General features: G+C 37.7%; 1 protein-coding gene across 5 annotated transcripts in view; it reads left to right on the forward strand.

Moving 5' to 3' along the window:
* The window catches only part of DPY19L4 (dpy-19 like 4), a 34,259-nt gene that overhangs the window by 3,654 nt on the left and 14,132 nt on the right, over window positions 1-16,473 (forward strand). For 2 of the 5 annotated variants that reach the window (XM_051610203.1, XM_051610199.1), the window contains exons 3-15: window positions 225-349; window positions 1,014-1,104; window positions 2,807-2,928; window positions 3,771-3,916; window positions 5,734-5,857; window positions 6,309-6,443; window positions 7,695-7,826; window positions 7,911-8,009; window positions 9,310-9,383; window positions 11,172-11,330; window positions 12,694-12,813; window positions 13,915-14,035; window positions 15,524-15,580. In XM_051610203.1, coding sequence (XP_051466163.1) covers window positions 225-349; window positions 1,014-1,104; window positions 2,807-2,928; window positions 3,771-3,916; window positions 5,734-5,857; window positions 6,309-6,443; window positions 7,695-7,826; window positions 7,911-8,009; window positions 9,310-9,383; window positions 11,172-11,330; window positions 12,694-12,813; window positions 13,915-14,035; window positions 15,524-15,580 — 1,505 coding nt within the window. The remainder of the gene's footprint in view (window positions 1-224; window positions 350-1,013; window positions 1,105-2,806; window positions 2,929-3,770; window positions 3,917-5,733; window positions 5,858-6,308; window positions 6,444-7,694; window positions 7,827-7,910; window positions 8,010-9,309; window positions 9,384-11,171; window positions 11,331-12,693; window positions 12,814-13,914; window positions 14,036-15,523; window positions 15,581-16,473) is intronic. The other 3 variants (XM_051610200.1, XM_051610201.1, XM_051610202.1) reach the window with 3 other exon arrangements.

The raw sequence follows: 16,473 nt of genomic DNA on the forward strand, positions 1-16,473 counted from the left end.
GTTTGAGTATTTTATCTGAGAGTCTTGTGAAGGAGTAGTAACAACTGGGAACTAAAACTCTGCAGGAATAACAAACCGGTTCTGGATGTATCTGTGCTGATCATGTTGTGTTAATTCTGCTACCAGTAAGTTTATTTGCTCTTCAGAAATAAGTCATATATAGGGCATAGTGTTTGTTCCTAAGTCCTCTGGACTACTTCAGCTTTTTCACTGTCCCTTTTCAGATCTGTTAATTCAACGTTTTGCAAAACTTTTCTTTGGGTGTCTGGCAGCAGTTACTAGTGGGATGATGTATGCTGTGTACCTGTCAACGTATCATGAGCGGAAATTCTGGTTTTCCAGCAGGCAGGTAAAGAAAAAAGTTAAACTACTGAAACAAAAGCCAAATTGTGTCCTTAGAATCAAAGCTGATCTGTGTCAGGTTGGAACTACTCGCTTGCAGAATCCCATGTCGTTCTACTCAGGCTTCAGTCTTTTATATAATCTTTTTTTTTTATCTGTCTTTGTACCTTCCCCTTTCATCTAAAGTGTTTTTACCAACCGTAGTTGTGGCAATGTGTTTGTATGTTTTTCCATGCCATCCACTATCACTGGAATACTATTCTAAAATTTGGAGAAAAAAAATGAAGCATGCTGTGATTGGATGAGCTAAACAAGGGGAATTATGTGGTGTTTTTTTTTTTAAGAACTGAATTATGTAGTGAAGTATGGAAAGCTGAATGAAATTCAGATTTGTGAATATGAAAGGATCCTGTGCATCTTGTGCTAACTGACTCTATGGATTTGAATTGCTCTGATTCCAAGCATGTTTACTAAGTTATAGAGAACATTATATACCTGACAGAGGTGTTGAGAAGATTAATATTTCATGGAATACTTTGAAGATGTACAGTGGAGTCATAACCATGTGCTGTATTACAAAACCAGTCTATCTGAAATATATAGTCTTGTATGGGAAGAGATTGCAGGGGGTGAATATATATATATATAAAAAAAATTTTTTTCTTCCCTAGGAACTTGAACGAGAAATTACATTTCAGGGTGACAGTGCCATTTATTATTCATTCTATAAAGAACTGCTGAAGGCTCCTTCCTTTGAAAGAGGTACAAAACCTGTTTGTTTTATTAACCTTGGAAAGTTCTCTTCCTTTTGAAGACAGTAAAAATTCATTCATACCAGAGGCACTGATTTTATACACTTATACAGCTATATCAGTCAAAAACTGTCCTAACTTTTCAGTGCGTTTTAAACATAAGATTATTTTACTATCCTGTATTCCAGCAGATTACCTTTAACCAGTATTCTGGAATAGGATTCATATTACTCTCATATTGCCCCATATGAAAGTTATCATTGGGTTTGCCTATGCTAGATAGTGAATTTTCTGCCGTGTAATTGTACTTGATGTTTAATTTAGGAATGGAATTTACTGTTTTCCATCCTCTGTCAGAAGATGGAACAGTTTGTGTCAAGAGTTGGCCTGCTCGATCCTCTCCCTGCCAGAGCTTTCTACTCCTGTGAGCTATGATGAATAGATGTGGATGAGCACTGAGTGATGGAGCAGAAACCAACAGGAAGGGGTGCAAACCGGGTAGCAGTGGTCTGCTCTTTGTCCTACACTGGCTCTGGAGATCGTTGGCCCTACGACCCCTAACCAGCAGAAAACTAAAGCAATGAGAAGAAGAAAGAACGGTTCCATGTTAGTTTAGTGAGTTCAGCAGGGCATCTGAGCTAGCATGGGGAAAATGTGAAAGCTCCTGGGGAAAAGAGGGAGTGAGCAACCCTGTCTTGCAGCAGTCAACCATTGAATTGGTACAGTCCCCTCATGAAACCTCATCTGAAGCCAGTTAAACTTTGTAGGTATAGTTTTACTGGTTGAACAGTTCCCCAGCTGATGTGTACCACGTCAGCAATGTATAATAGGTCTTGGGCACAGTCAGTTCCTCGTTATCTCTGGGCAGATTAGCCGTGCTGTGGGTAGATAGACTGCCTCAGGCAAGCTGCCTCTGCAAACAGGCAGACTCGTGTCTACTAGGTACTATGGGGGCACCCAGTTTTCAAAGGTGTGTCACAGCTGTGCTGGACCCAGTTATGAGTCCTGCAAGACCTCGTTTGGCCTGCGGAGAACCAGCTGCAGACCACACACCAAGATATCCCAGAGCTGGAAACAGTTAGCTTGTTTGGCTGTTGCATTGCTGCTGGGGTTTTTGTTCTTTTTTTTCTTCTGCTCTAATTTGTGTTATTTTTCTTCTTCCTTCTATTGTTCTAAGTAATGACAAGTGTTCAATTATATTAACTCAGAATTATGTGTCCTTCAAGTATGCGAGCTTCAATTTCTTCTCAGTCCCATACAGAGCCATATTAAGTGATTCTTCAAAGTCTCAGTAATGCAGAGCTGAAAAGGGTGATGAGGCCATCATATCTGACCTTGTAGAGAGGTTTCATACATCCTGCTGATCCCTGTTAGATCTTTGCCTCAGTTCTAAAGAACGTCCTGTGAAGGTGATCTGTAGGTAGCTGATAGTAGGGCTGCATCAGTATGTTAGTGAAAAGACTACACTTCAGCTGGTTAGTTTGGGGCCTTCTATTCAAAGACTACATTAAAAAATTGTAATAACTTTGTTGCTAAATCAGTAGGATGGAATGGCATCTGGCATAGAAATTTCTCCTTTCTTTAAAATTAGGAGTGGTGAATCAGTCGGTAGCTTTAATGATCAAATCTTCATACCTTTGAGTACACTTGTCACCTCTTTTTAAGAAGAGTAATGGTAAGTGATTCCAAGAATATTTTTTTTTTGTCTATAGGTGTTTATGAGTTGACACACAACAATAAGACGATATCACTGAAGACAATAAATGCAGTCCAGCAAATGACTTTGTACCCAGAGTTAATTGCCAGTGTTTTATATCAAGCATCTGGTAGCGAAGTATGTGCATTTCTCCTACTTTCTGTGTTTTTGTTATGGTTGTGTATGTGTGTATGGGACTTTCTACATTGTATACAATAAATACATGCCATTTTTGTTGAATTAATTGAGCTAAGCCTCTCGCAAGGCTTTCCTCAATTCTGATCAGTCTTTGGCACAGGATTTTGGGGCTTTTCTGTCTGTTACTCTTTGCTTCTGCAAGTTATTTAGAAATGTGGAGAGTATCTGTGCTAGGCATTAAAAGCAGGAAAGAAAGCTCCTTCAGAGTACAGAAGTCAGTTGTAATGGTACCTGTCTCTACCTACTCCTGTGCAGATAAATGGGAAAAACACTTCTGTAGATAAAGCTTTTGTCGCTTTCTGCTCTACTTGGGCTTTGTTCTGCTTACACAGCATACTTGTATTTTCACTTATTTATCCTTCTTTTTATGTGTTTATTTATTTTACATATGCTTCTCTATGTTTGGAAACCATTTTTTGCCATATCTTTACTTCTCCAGGCTCCTCCCCTACATAACTTCTTCCAGTAGTCCTGTGAACTTGATACCTCACTGCCGAATAGATTAATTAAATTCGACACATATAGTGTTCATGCTAAAGCAAATACAAAAATCATGGTACTAGCAAGCTTGAGTCCTGAAGTGTGCTCTTAGTGCACACTGCTTTGCTTTCCCTAAGCCCAAAATAAAAGCATGTTCAATACTTTCCTAGAATAGGAGCCACCTCTTACCTGTTTGTAAAGCACCTAGCACACTGTTAGCAGTATGCAAATAGTAAATAGTAATCATTTCCAGCTTCAGCTCGGTTGCCGCTATGTCTCTTCGTTTTTATTTGTAATTTCAGGAAGTTATTGAGCCAGTGTATTTCTACATTGGTATAGTTTTTGGACTGCAGGGAATTTATGTGACTGCATTGTTTGTAACCAGTTGGGTTATGAGTGGGACTTGGCTGGCAGGAATGCTGACTGTAGCATGGTTCATTATTAACAGGTAAGAAAAACATCTTTATACAATCTAGTTTGTCAATAAGGCATTTAAAAATAGTAGAGCAGATTTAAATGCTTTCTATTAAACTCTGTGTTCTCATTGCGAGAGCAAGCTCTTATGCCAAATACAAAACATCTCCCAGAGATGCACTGATTTTCATGATGCTTTTATTAATGGAAAGGCCTCCTGTTGTCCAAACCATCCACTCTGCCAGTTGAACTGATTTTATGGATGTATGTGAATACAGGAATATTCTCACACAAGTCCGTTTTGCAAAGAAGGTTTTGGTTTTATGCTAGTGAAGAATGAAAACAAATTTCTGGAGTTGCTGCAAAACAGAATTGCTGTCTGTGGCCAGCTCTAAATACTACAAGAGTTGTTCTGTTGCTTAAAATGAAACAATCAAGTGTGTTTTTCTTGTAAAAAGTCTTAGATTTTATGATTTTTTTAATCGGCTTTCTGTGGTGGGTTTTTGTGCAAAGTGAAATCTTAGATGATCCTGATCTCAAGATGTTTTAAATTTAAAAATGTTTCACTTGCAAGAAAACATCCCTTCCCTTTATGAAACACCGCAATAATAGGGAGCATCATTTGGGCATTGAGAACTTGTGTTCAGGCTCCTGGTTTGTCTCCAGGTAGCACTGGGGCTTTCTGTGAACTTGAGAGCACTTGAAAGAAAAGAGCTATGAAGAAGGAAAATGTTAGAGACAGACCTTTCAAGTTGAACTGTTGGGAAGCGTCTTTTAGGAGTGTGAAGTCATCGAGACCAAATCTGTGATTAGTAGCTGAAGATACTATTCATCAAGCTGGTGTGAACAGTGGAAAGTAGGAAAAATGGTGAATAAATCTGTACTTTTTGTCAACAGCGAAGAAGATTAAACAATGTTAACAAATTGAAAGGTCCAGTAGTTAAAAAAGCTCCAAATATAACTCTGTAGAAGGCTTCAGAGGTAAAAATGAAAGGTGACACTTTCAAATACCTAAATGATAAAGGAGCATGAGACTCCTTTTTGAAAGCACAGTGGACACAAAGAAGACTGTGTGTGTCTGAAACTGGTGCCTTTGATTACATTTGAAAGTGTGACTTATGCTTCTAAGTCACTTTAGCATTTTTTAAAACTTTCTCCTACAGCTCTAATTGTGCAGCCAGTGTCAAGTCATTCCATGAGAAGACCCTGCTGCTGGTTTGGCCTGTGTTCCCCATCTGTCTCTAATCTCTTGTTTTGCTGGGCAGAATTTTCCCTGTAGACAGAGTATCTGCTGGTGCTGCTGCTATGAGGGAGCCGTGTGGATTCTAAGTATGTTGTGCTTGACAGCCTAAATTACTTCTTTAAAACATATTGGATGAGAACTGAAGGGAGTCTTTCCTCACAGCTATAAGTTGATTTTCATCATAATATGAAAAGCTGCTGTTACGGTTGCAGTCTCCTGCTTATGGGCATAAGACCATTGAATACTGCTTGTGGCCAAAGAAGGCTCTGATCACAGTGCAGATGGGCAGAAGCAGGGTGTGATGTGTCCAGCTCACACAGTATTGTGGTGGGCTGGAGGCAGGTGGTTTTGGCTTCAGTCCTATAAATGCCACCTTGTAAGGAAACCTGCTGAACAAATGAGTAAAGATTGGACCTTCTACCTTCTGTGCTTGTGTTAAATTTGTGACCTGTATCTTCAGTGAAATTGTGTTGGTGTTACTTTACACCTACTACAGGAATAGTTTGATTGCAAGGCCATGCTGATAGCTAGAAGCAGCATTTAGGCTTTCCTTGATGTTGCATTCCATAAATCTTTTAATAATTTTGTTTTTCTGTACTTTATTCTAGGACAGATACAACAAGAATTGATTACTCCATACCATCAAGGGAAAATTGGGCTTTGCCATATTTTGCATGTCAAGTAGCAGCTCTCACAGGCTATTTAAAAAAAAACCTAAATTGTTCTGCTGAGGTAAAGCAAAATTAATTTATTAAAAAAAAATTGCTGGTACAACTGTGCTCCAGAGTAGTTACCTCTGCACTATTGCCCCACTAGGCAGAAAACAGTAGATGTTTTGTTCTTTTCAAAACAGACACTTTGATTTCCCCTAGGCTTGTGCAGCTTTTGCTAAGCCACTTGTGCCCTGCCCTGTTGTGCCCCCACGAGGGTTCAGAGAGAACAGGGTCTAAATGAGCTGTGTGCTGTTTCTCTGTCAGAGATGGCTTTAAATGTTTTTTAATGTTTCAGTGATTACTTTCTTCCATCTGAGAACGTGGTAAGCATGTCTGAAGTCAGTATTTTAATTATTTCCTAAAATAATAATAAATTTCCATAGTTTCTGTTTTAATGACCTCTGAGTTACTTAGTGACAGATGCATAGGTATGAAACTAATGCACTTTTTTGTTTGTTTTTTTCCCCTAGAAGTTCTGTTACCTTTTGGTGAGTGCTTCAACGTACACCTTCATGATGATGTGGGAATACAGTCATTATCTCCTGTTTGTTCAGGCTGTTTCTCTTTTTCTGCTGGACAGCTTTGCCCTGGCACAGACAGAGAAGGTACTAGAGCTCTTCAGCCTACTGAAGGCTGGGGACTTAGATACAGCCTGAGAGGTGTCTACCATACGTGCTGCTCAGGAGCTCCAAAGGGCACAGGCTGCGTGATGGCTTTAGTGTCTTGCAGCCTGGGTCCAGCTGAAGTGCACATCATGTCCATAGGAAGAATAAAATGGCTTTAAACTTGCTTTTGTCTGTTGCTGGGGACAGCTTTCCTAACAAAAGGATCACAAGCTAAACAAAGCTTCTGAGACCTCAGACATCCTTAAGAGCTGAGAGTGATGAGTGATACTCAGTCATGCCTCCTTTTTGGCCTAGCTGCCTCCACTTTTTCTTTCCCTATTCACAGCAGGGTAGAGCTGACCAAAAAACTGCTCTGTTGGCTTTGTGTGGTTAAGGGGCTTGTTTTCACCCTGAATGGCCACCATGTACTGATCTGGCTGATAAATAGGCTAGACAGATGCTGAAGACAACTGATGACAAGAAAGTATTAGAATTTATTTTGCAAAATGTTTCTTGGAAATGTTGGAGCAAATAAGGCTTTTATACTCTGCCTGTTGCAATGGTATGTATGCTACTTCATACATGTGTGCCTTCTAGTTTTGTCAGATGTAACTTCCATTTCAAACTGTGTGCAATACTCATTCATCACCTCTGCTTCCAGCTGCTTTTTTTTTTCAGTTCCTCAGCAGTGGGAAATTTTTTATCTTACTTCAAAGCAAGTCCTTAAAATATATGGAGGAAGGCAGGTGTTTTAGTAAAAGTCTAAAAGAGCCAAGTATCAGGGTTTATAAGATCTGCTTATCAGTTAGTAAACAAAGCATCAGTAACATTCCATGTATTCCCGAGATAGGTTAAATGAACAAGTTACTGTGTGGGCAAGGAAAGTGCATGTTCACAGTAGTCAGCTCTTTCACACAAACTGTGTTTTCCTACTGTTGCCTTGTGGTTACAGCTTCATGCTGCATCACAGTGAGGTGTTACAGAACAGGGAGACCTTGTAAAATACTACCTCTTTTTGGCATTTTCACAGAATTCTTGTAAAGTTGTTGTGCATTGGTTACTGAGGCTGACCAGGATCATTTTAATGTGAAATACTTAGAGCCAAGCAGGAGCGTGCTGGATTAATGAGTTGGAGGATAGAGATTTGTTAATCCCCTGATTGACAGGGATGGAGTGAACTATCTACTGCTCCAAAAATCAGAGTTTATATCCACTATAATTTTATTTTACTGTGTTTTATTTCTTCAACAGGTGCATGAAGTGTACAAAATATATTTGTTTTCTCTCTTCTTGGGGTACCTTTTGCAGTTTGAAAACTCATCCTTACTAGTGTCACCATTACTGAGCCTTGTAACAGCTTTAATGCTCTCTAAATGCCTTCAGGTAACTACTGTCCTCTAACTAAGTATGGATTTTATTATCTGAACTGCCTCCAAATGATAAGATATTATTAAAATATTTTTGCAGATGAACATGAAAAAAGGCACATTTATGTCAAGATTGCTGAAAATAATGTACATTTATTTGGTACTTACAATAACAGTGACACTAAACTTCTTACTTAAGGTAAGATTCCTCTAAAAAGTTATTTTAATTGTCAAAATCTAAATGGAAAGTTGCAGATACAACTTCAGAAAATCATTTGTAAGGTTGCTTTTCTTACTGATAATAGAATCATAGAATGTCTGGGGTTGGCAGGGACCTTGAACAGTCATCTAGTCCAGCCCCCCTGCAGTGTGTAGGGATCTTTTTGACTAGATACGGTTGCTCAGAGCTGCATCAAGCCTGACCTTGAATGTTTTTCCAGGTTTGGGGCCTCTACCACCTCTCTGGGAAATCTTTCCCAGTGCTTCACCACCTTTATTGATCCGAGAGTCAGTAGCTTACTTCATAGCTATCTGAAGTACTAAAATTGAGTAATTTTGTACCTGTATACGTTAGCTATTTCATAGATGTGTTCTTTTTTGTAACTTGGATTGCCTCTACAAATTGGTCTCAATATTCAAGCAATATTCTTGTGCGTGAGGAAGACCTAGTAGCCAGGAACAGGTGTGAGTAGTCTCAGGGTAGGAACAGAGACCTTCACTTAGTGTAGGAGATTATACAGTGGGCTTTTAGCCTGGTCCTATATTTGATAAGCAACTCTCTCTAGCTGGCTCTTGCCTTTTACATAATTTACTCTGCTAACTTACTCTGCTTTTTCTCTACACGTCAAACTCACTCTGGCTGTGTTAATTAACAGTGTCAACTTTAAAACAACAACAACAACAAAAAAACCTAGTGAAGCCTAAAAGCTCGGAGAGAATGCCCAGTATTGATTGTTTTCTTGTGCCATTCAGATTGGCTATCCTTGCAGTCTCTGGGAAAATAAAACCTAACCTTGAAAAATACGAACTAAAAGACATAGACAGTACAATGAACTTTTGGCTGCTCAAATAATTTACATGAAGATTACAAATGCTCATAACTTTTGCTAGGCTGCAGTCCTATTGTTTAGTGGAGCCAAACACAATGTTCTTTGGCTTGCTTGGGGGTAAGTTACGTTTGTTTTTTCATGATCCTTTTTACACCACTCAGTAGTCTTTTGACAACTTGTTGGCAGCTTTTCACTTGCCTTTCTGTTGGGGTACATGAATGAAATTAAGGGAATTACATTCTCAAGGAAACCCAAAAGATATATTAATTTAAGTGAAGATTTGCAATACTGTACCAATACCTTTATCGGCACATTTAATCCAATTTCTTAGTTTTAACTAAATCTTGAATAGTTGATTGTTCCCTGCCATTTTGTTACCTGAATGAAGTGACTATATGAAAGATGCTTGCAGCACTGAATAAGATTTGTCTCTGCTAAATTAATTTTCAGATGCTTGTTCCTCATAAAGAAAATGAGCATTTGCTGAAGTTCATTGAAGTAAAACTCGGCTTAAACACTACTAAGTAAGTTTTTTAGCTCTTGACACCTTCTAAGATATCCAAACTTCTTAAACTGCTCTGAGAAGTATAAAATTGTAGTGGCTTGTGAGAATTTTATAGACAAATTAGGGAGCAGTTTCTGTTTATCACCTGATTTTAAGGTTGAATTGAAAAAAGATACATATTGAGAGATTACTTAGGATTTTGATGTTTCTGAAGCACCTCAATATTTTTCCTGTTTTGGGATGAAAGCATTTCTTGGATTTTTGTTTTCTTTTGATGTTGAAGAGCAAAATCTTTCAGTACCCTGACTAGTGTTTCTAATAAGTCTTGAAAGAAAAGATAATAGGGTAAAGGTGGTGGTTCTATCTTTTTATAGCCTGGAAAGGAAAGGGCTCTGAAGAGAGTCATGAACTATCGATGCTATATCAAAACAGGGTTGGGTTGTGGGGTTTATGTGTATGTTTAGTTTTGTAAGAAAGACCGGTATGTTTTGGAAGAAATGAGGACAATAGAGAATTTAAAAGTCAGAGGGAATTGTAATTCTATGAAAAACCGTTTGCACCTGTAAAAGAATTGAATGTTGGTCTACAAGAAGACATGGCTACAGATTTTCTGGGAGACTTCAAATGGACTGTTACTAACGACTCAGACATCCCCTGGACCTAAGGCAATGCTCGCCGTTCTGTTCAGGAACTGGGACTCTCTCCTGGGAACTGCATCTCTTAAAAAGCTACTTCACAGCCTTTCAGGGAAAGAAGTGGAAAATGGCATCACACATCATTGAAATTGTTGGGGAATTTTTGGATGATGTTGAGTAAGATGCATTGTTTAACACACATACATGCACTTTAAGTGTTCTGCAAGAAAAGAAAGAACTGCTTCTGGTCAGGATTTCAGTTTATTCAGCTACCAGGTATTCTGGATTTTTTTTAATTTTTTTTTAATCCTGGGACTTGCCACGTGTTACTTGCCAGGCAGTCAAATTCTGCAGTGAAGCCAGTGAGACAAGCTGAGTGCAACTACACCTAGAAAACTGTGTAACTGTACGTTGGAAATATGGTTAGCAGCACAAGAGCTTCAAGATCTGTCCTTTATGGCCAGTTTGGACATGCCCAGCTGTTAATCTTTAGACTGATTCTGTCTTAATTGAAAGTGGTCCACTCGTTCAGTCTTCCATCAACAGAAAAGAGGGAGGGAAGTGAAACAGAGTAAGACAAGAATGCATTCATGGCATCACATGCTGCAGCAATTCCAAGCAAGAATATGTACTGATAGTGCTTCTTGGTAGAGTATATAATCTTTCTGCTCATTAATTGAGAAAGAAGAACGATCGAGTGGGTCTGGCTACAGAACTAGAATTTCAGCATTAAGGATTCTATTCTTGGCAATGCTTTAGGCTTGTTTGTGATCTCAGATGACCACTTTTCCTCTTCATCTCCCCATTTGGAATGAGGGCAAGCATACCTTGTTGCATCAATATCTGTAAAATCTTAATCCGTTGTAACAATGAAGTGCTTTGTGGTCCCTATAATGGAGTTATATGGGAGGCTGGGTTTTTGTGATATAGAAGAGTCGTGGTCTGGTCTCTTCAGATTGCAGATTCTTTTTTAGAAGATAAGCTTTTGATAGTTACTCAAAAGAGTTCTTGCAAAGCAGTTTCAAATGATAAAAATATAACTTTTCAAAGATTAATTTCAAATAGTTTCCTGTGGCATGAATAGGTCAAACTGTGATTGGTTGTGTGCTGGGTTTTTTTCTAATCTTTGGGGTATTGTTAATGTTTTTAATGGGATGTTTTTGCCTTACTAGGAATTTTACAATGAATTGGCTCCTTTGTCAAGAATCTCTTCAGGCACCCTCCCAAGACTTTTTTTTGCGACTAACACAGTCATCACTGTTGCCTTTCTATATATTAGTATTAATTATCTGCCTTTTTTCTGTAACTCAGGTCATTTTTAGGAGAATTTGGTAAGTAACTTATTTATCCTGAAAAATAAGTAGTTAAAAATAAGAAGTTAATGGGTGTCTAAGTGAATGGTTGTGATGTTTGTTGCTCCAAAGTTTGTTGCATCATTGAGCTTGCCAAGGTGTGAGCACCAGAGCAAAGGCCCAACAGAGGCCTCTCACATACTTTCAAGGATGAGATGGGTGGAGTTGAGAGGATTTCAGACTCCCAATACTTCACTGGGTTTTTGGGGGGTTTTTTAGCCTCTTGCTTACTGTGATAAGGTCTATCAGCCTTTGCTGCTCGAAACAGAGCTGAAGTAAAACTGACTCAATTATTTTTAGTTTCACAGTGATTCACAGTTCCCTTGAGAGAAGGGCTGTGGAGCTGGACTGCTTACAGACTAAGAATAGCAACACTGTAGATCCTAACATAACTTGTCTTGGAATCTCAGTGGCTAGGGAATTATCTCGTCCTGGTAGACAGTGAATGGTGTAACTGCTCAGGTATCAGGGCAGATTTCTCACTTGTCTGCAGTAAAAATCAATAGATTTTTCCAAGGACCAAGACATCTGATAGATAAAGACTATACTGCTATGAATGGAAATGTTTGTCACATCGGGTGTGTGATAGTATATTCAAAACAATTAAACAAACTTCTGATATTTTGCTTGTGATTGAAATACCTACCTACTTTTTTTTTTTTTTTAATTTTGAGCTACTTAATAGTTTCATATATTCTTCTCTTTGTCCTGAGGAAACTTATTATGAAATTGTAACCTTACATTACATCATGATTGTGTACATCACACACATCTACTGTGTGCTTTGCAATCTCGTTTATAGAAAAATGTTTGTTGTAAGCTACTGGTTATTATTTATATATATCTATCTGTATCTTACTAGAATTTATAATAAGGTGACAAAAAACTGGTTTTGTTATCTTGGTCTGTCATGAAATGGTACACACATTTCATATACAATTATCATCCTACAGCTTGGATAATTCTTCACCAAGCTAATGATGAGGAAACTTGGTTAGAATGCATGTACAGCATGTTTCATGTAAAAGTTTGCAGAGTGTGCATGCTCTTAAATTAGACTCTCTTGTTACCAAATTATCTTAAAATAGGATTTACAGTCATAGACAGTGATCCCATTGTATTAATGCACAGTCATTGTTCCATAGAGGTTACAGTCTGAAACAAGGGACAGGGGGTTCTGATAGATCATTGATGAAGTACCAAAATCAAATAAGCATTGTATGGTATGACACAGGATGATCTCATTGTACTGCTGACTTAACGATCATAAAAGTATTTTTATTGGCACGTTTACCTGAGATAATGTCTGAATTAAGTGATATCTCATTTTCTCCAACTGCAGTGGTGAACCACTGAAAGAGACAGTTAAACTTGAAGATGGTCGAATTGGAGAGAGGCCAGAAATAGTTTATCATGTAATTCACACAATTTTGCTTGGTTGTCTAGCGATGTGTTTGGAAGGGTAAGTCTGATTTTGATGTATCTCTTTTGAAAGCAACAGAGAGTTCCTTACTGTATGTGATACACCATTGACCCCTTTGTAATTCACCCCTTTCCAGAAGTGTATTTGGCATACAGTGGTACTCGTTAGTAGGGGAGAGAGCAAACATAATTTTGACTACACATTGGGTACAGGTGTATGATAGATGGTGCTTGGTGTCTTTAACGTGTTTTCCAAGCTTTAATGCAGCCAAAATTTGAGACATTAATTGAAGCAAATTTTGATAACTTTATTTATGGTAATTAAGTGAAGAACTGTGCTGTAATTATTTTAATATTGTATTCTAGCAAGATCTTATGTAGTATTTTGATAAACACAGTATGTTCTGAAATATTGGAACACAGAACATTCCTTATCTGTTGTCTTGTGTCTAACATGACGTATACCTTTGCTTGACATATTAAAGCAGTAGCAAAACTATTTTCAAAGGCAGTGTGTTAGTCCTCAAAGCTACAGAAACTAACGTTCGGAATATGTTACTATTCTAACGTTGACTCTCAGCTAAATCAGCTTGAAGGTGGTAGATACGTGTTTGTATTACGCTCGTCATCCTAAAATCTGAATGTTCACAAATTCTTAAAGTGAGCAGACTCTTGTGTTACCATGTAGTTGTCTTAGCTTGACTAGTCTATCTTTAAGAGGCAGACTATACCAGCAAAATGTAAATTATTAAATATTTTCCTTTCTTCAGGAGCTCCCTTATTGTACAGTGTCTGTACAGCTTTGCTGAATAGCTGCTCTTTATCCTTGCTTGGCTGGAAAACCGCAACAGCCAAGTGACTTTACTAGTCTCTGTTTTTCTTTCATCCTCCCATGAACTCTGTGAAGGATTTTGTCATTTTTGACCTCGGATCTTGCTCCTACATCTTGCAGCATATAATCAGGTGCCTGCTCTTCTGCTAGAGATTTCCTTGGTTTACCCTTCAGTGCCATCAAATTTGATCTCAGATTGCTTTAACAACCAGACTGTGACTGGCATATGAAAAAAAGCCTGTTTTTATAAATAGCTTGAATACAGAGGCATGCACAGAGTCCCAACTAAGTTATTGCAGTGTTTTTCAGAATGAAGTATCTATGGACACCTTATGTTTGTATGCTTGCTGCATTTGGTGTGTGCTCTCCTGAACTCTGGATGACACTTTTCAAGTGGCTTCGACTGAAAGCTGTGCACCCAATATTGCTGGTGAGTTGATGTTGCCAGTGTCTAGAGAATTAGAGGTGTGAAGCACATAACTTTTCAAACAACAGTTACCTGGGACCTGTAGAAGAATCTGTTAAAAGAGCACATAGTTCTGCAAGCAGTGGATCTCATATAGTCTGCTTTTTCTATGTCTTTCATTCTTAATATCACGCTTCCACATGATCTGTGGTACCTCATGATAAAGTTATATTCACACTACAGCCTTTCCTTATAAGAAGCAGAGCTGTCTTCATCTTTCCCTCTTTCTCTCATCTATTTAGTTTCTTTTAACAAATCTTTGAAACCTCAAGCTCTGACATATTTAGTTTGTGATTGGCCAAGAAGGTCATGTGCTTTTTAGGAAGAATGCAGGAAAAAAAGCAGAAGCATACAGGTAAGCATCAGTATAAGCCTTGCTTCACTAAGAAATAAGGCTAAGGATGTGGTAGTTAAGTGTATTTAATTGATAAGACTAAAGCTGCTTCATAAGAAATGCTAAGTGGAATTACTTTGCCTAAGATTTGTTCATGTGTGGCCATTGTAGAGAAGTATTGTAATTGAAGATGAGCTTGTGCTATAGTGCAGACAACTCCTCCACTTCCAACCCTACTTTTATTCTTAATATGCTGAGAGTTGCTTTGTGCAATTTTTAGCAGCTTTGTGCATTTGCTTTATTAATAAAATAAGGATAGAATAATACCTAAATTTTGAGAGGTTTATAGGAATAAATATTTTATACTTAAACAGGAGTTCACTCATTCACTTGTGAAAGTGCCATACACTGTTCTATCTGAAGCATTCATAGTGTACGACTCTATGATCCTTCCAATCAAGAAGTAACAATGTACATGGTAAACACATTCCTTTACATACCTCATGCTTTCTGCTGTATAGACCTGATTTTTAACTATTAACACAGCAGATATGTAACTAGCTTATTATTAAGAGAATGCCATGTGTGCATTCCTTACCAAATGTTTCCTGAACCATGCGAGCTCTTTTCTCCTTTTTGCAAAGCAAAAATTCAGTGAGCTAGATCGACAATGTGCTGAAGAATGGGTTTCTGGGCTTTGTGTATCAATATTGTTGATCTGAACAAAAGCATCAACAAGATCAGATGTTTGAAATGCTCGTTTCATACTTTTTTTCCCCTTTATCAGATTATCTCACTGCATTTGTATGTGAGGTGTTTACTTTTCTTCTGTTCCCTACATCATGTGCATATTGCATCATTATGTGAGTAGTAATTAACCATCCCTAATATTGATGGTAAAGTTATGATGGGTCAGATAAGTTCTTCCGTGCTGAACTAGGCAAGTTCTTGTTTGTGGAGAGTTTTTGCCTGGTAGAAAACCACTAAGCTTAACCTACTGCCACTCTGAGGTTTCTGGAGTAATTGTACCCTGTGATACGAACAGGATCAGCAGATAGTCCGAGGCTGGAGAATGGAGGGCAGTCCATAATCCATTTCTTCTAAAATGTATTTTCCAGGCTCTTATTCTGAGTATGGCAGTTCCCACAATAATTGGATTCACCTTGTGGAAAGAGGTAAGAAAAGAACCTTCGTGGTTTTTGTTTTGTACATAGAGAAAATTTGAGTCAAAATAGTGAGCAAATATAATGAAATATATCTAGTGAAAGAAAATCAATGAAATAATGATGAAATAAAAGCTGTCATCCACTGAAAATGTATTTTGGTTTGTTTGAAACAAAACTGTTCACATTTTTCAGTATGAGGTATTTGACAACTTAATTTGTTAACACTTATGGTAATTACAAAGTGTTTAAATTTCAGTGAAGACTTTATTATATTCAGCTATGCTTTGCATATGTAAACTGACACAGAAGATACTGCCAAATAGAAGCTAGAGATATTAAAAATTGTGTTGCCTTATTCCTGGTTTTAGTGAAAAGGAGTGAGGTTAGATGGAAGTAGAGTTACAGGAGGCCATACAAAAATAATCTGTTTGAAAAGATCACATGAAATTATAATGGAGTTAAATCCTTCATGCGGAGCACTATGTAGAGTTATGTATATGCTACAGTAAAGGGAAGAAAAGCTACAGATGTTTCCATGTTTAAAATAAATACTGAGTTCTTTATTGCAAGTCACAAACAGACTGTGGGGAGGAATATTTGGAACTTATTTTTTTAATTTCCTTAAGTGCAAAAAATATGGGAAATACTTCATAAAGTATAAGCCTCTACTATACTGACATAGCTTCAAAATAGTTAGTTTGAATAGTTTTAAAAGAATTCAAATAATTATTTTCATAAAAAGAATCCAAATATAAAAGCCAGTCTTGACCAACAGTATTTTAACAGATTGTGAAACATCTATCTTATAATAGAAATGATGGTTGCAATGTAGTCTGACTCTTGACACATTTCTGCCAGAGCAACAGATATTCTGAAAATTGCTAAAGTTGCTCAAAGGAGTT

Source organism: Apus apus, chromosome 2, assembly GCF_020740795.1.
Source record: "Apus apus isolate bApuApu2 chromosome 2, bApuApu2.pri.cur, whole genome shotgun sequence".
Taxonomy (NCBI): domain Eukaryota; kingdom Metazoa; phylum Chordata; class Aves; order Apodiformes; family Apodidae; genus Apus; species Apus apus.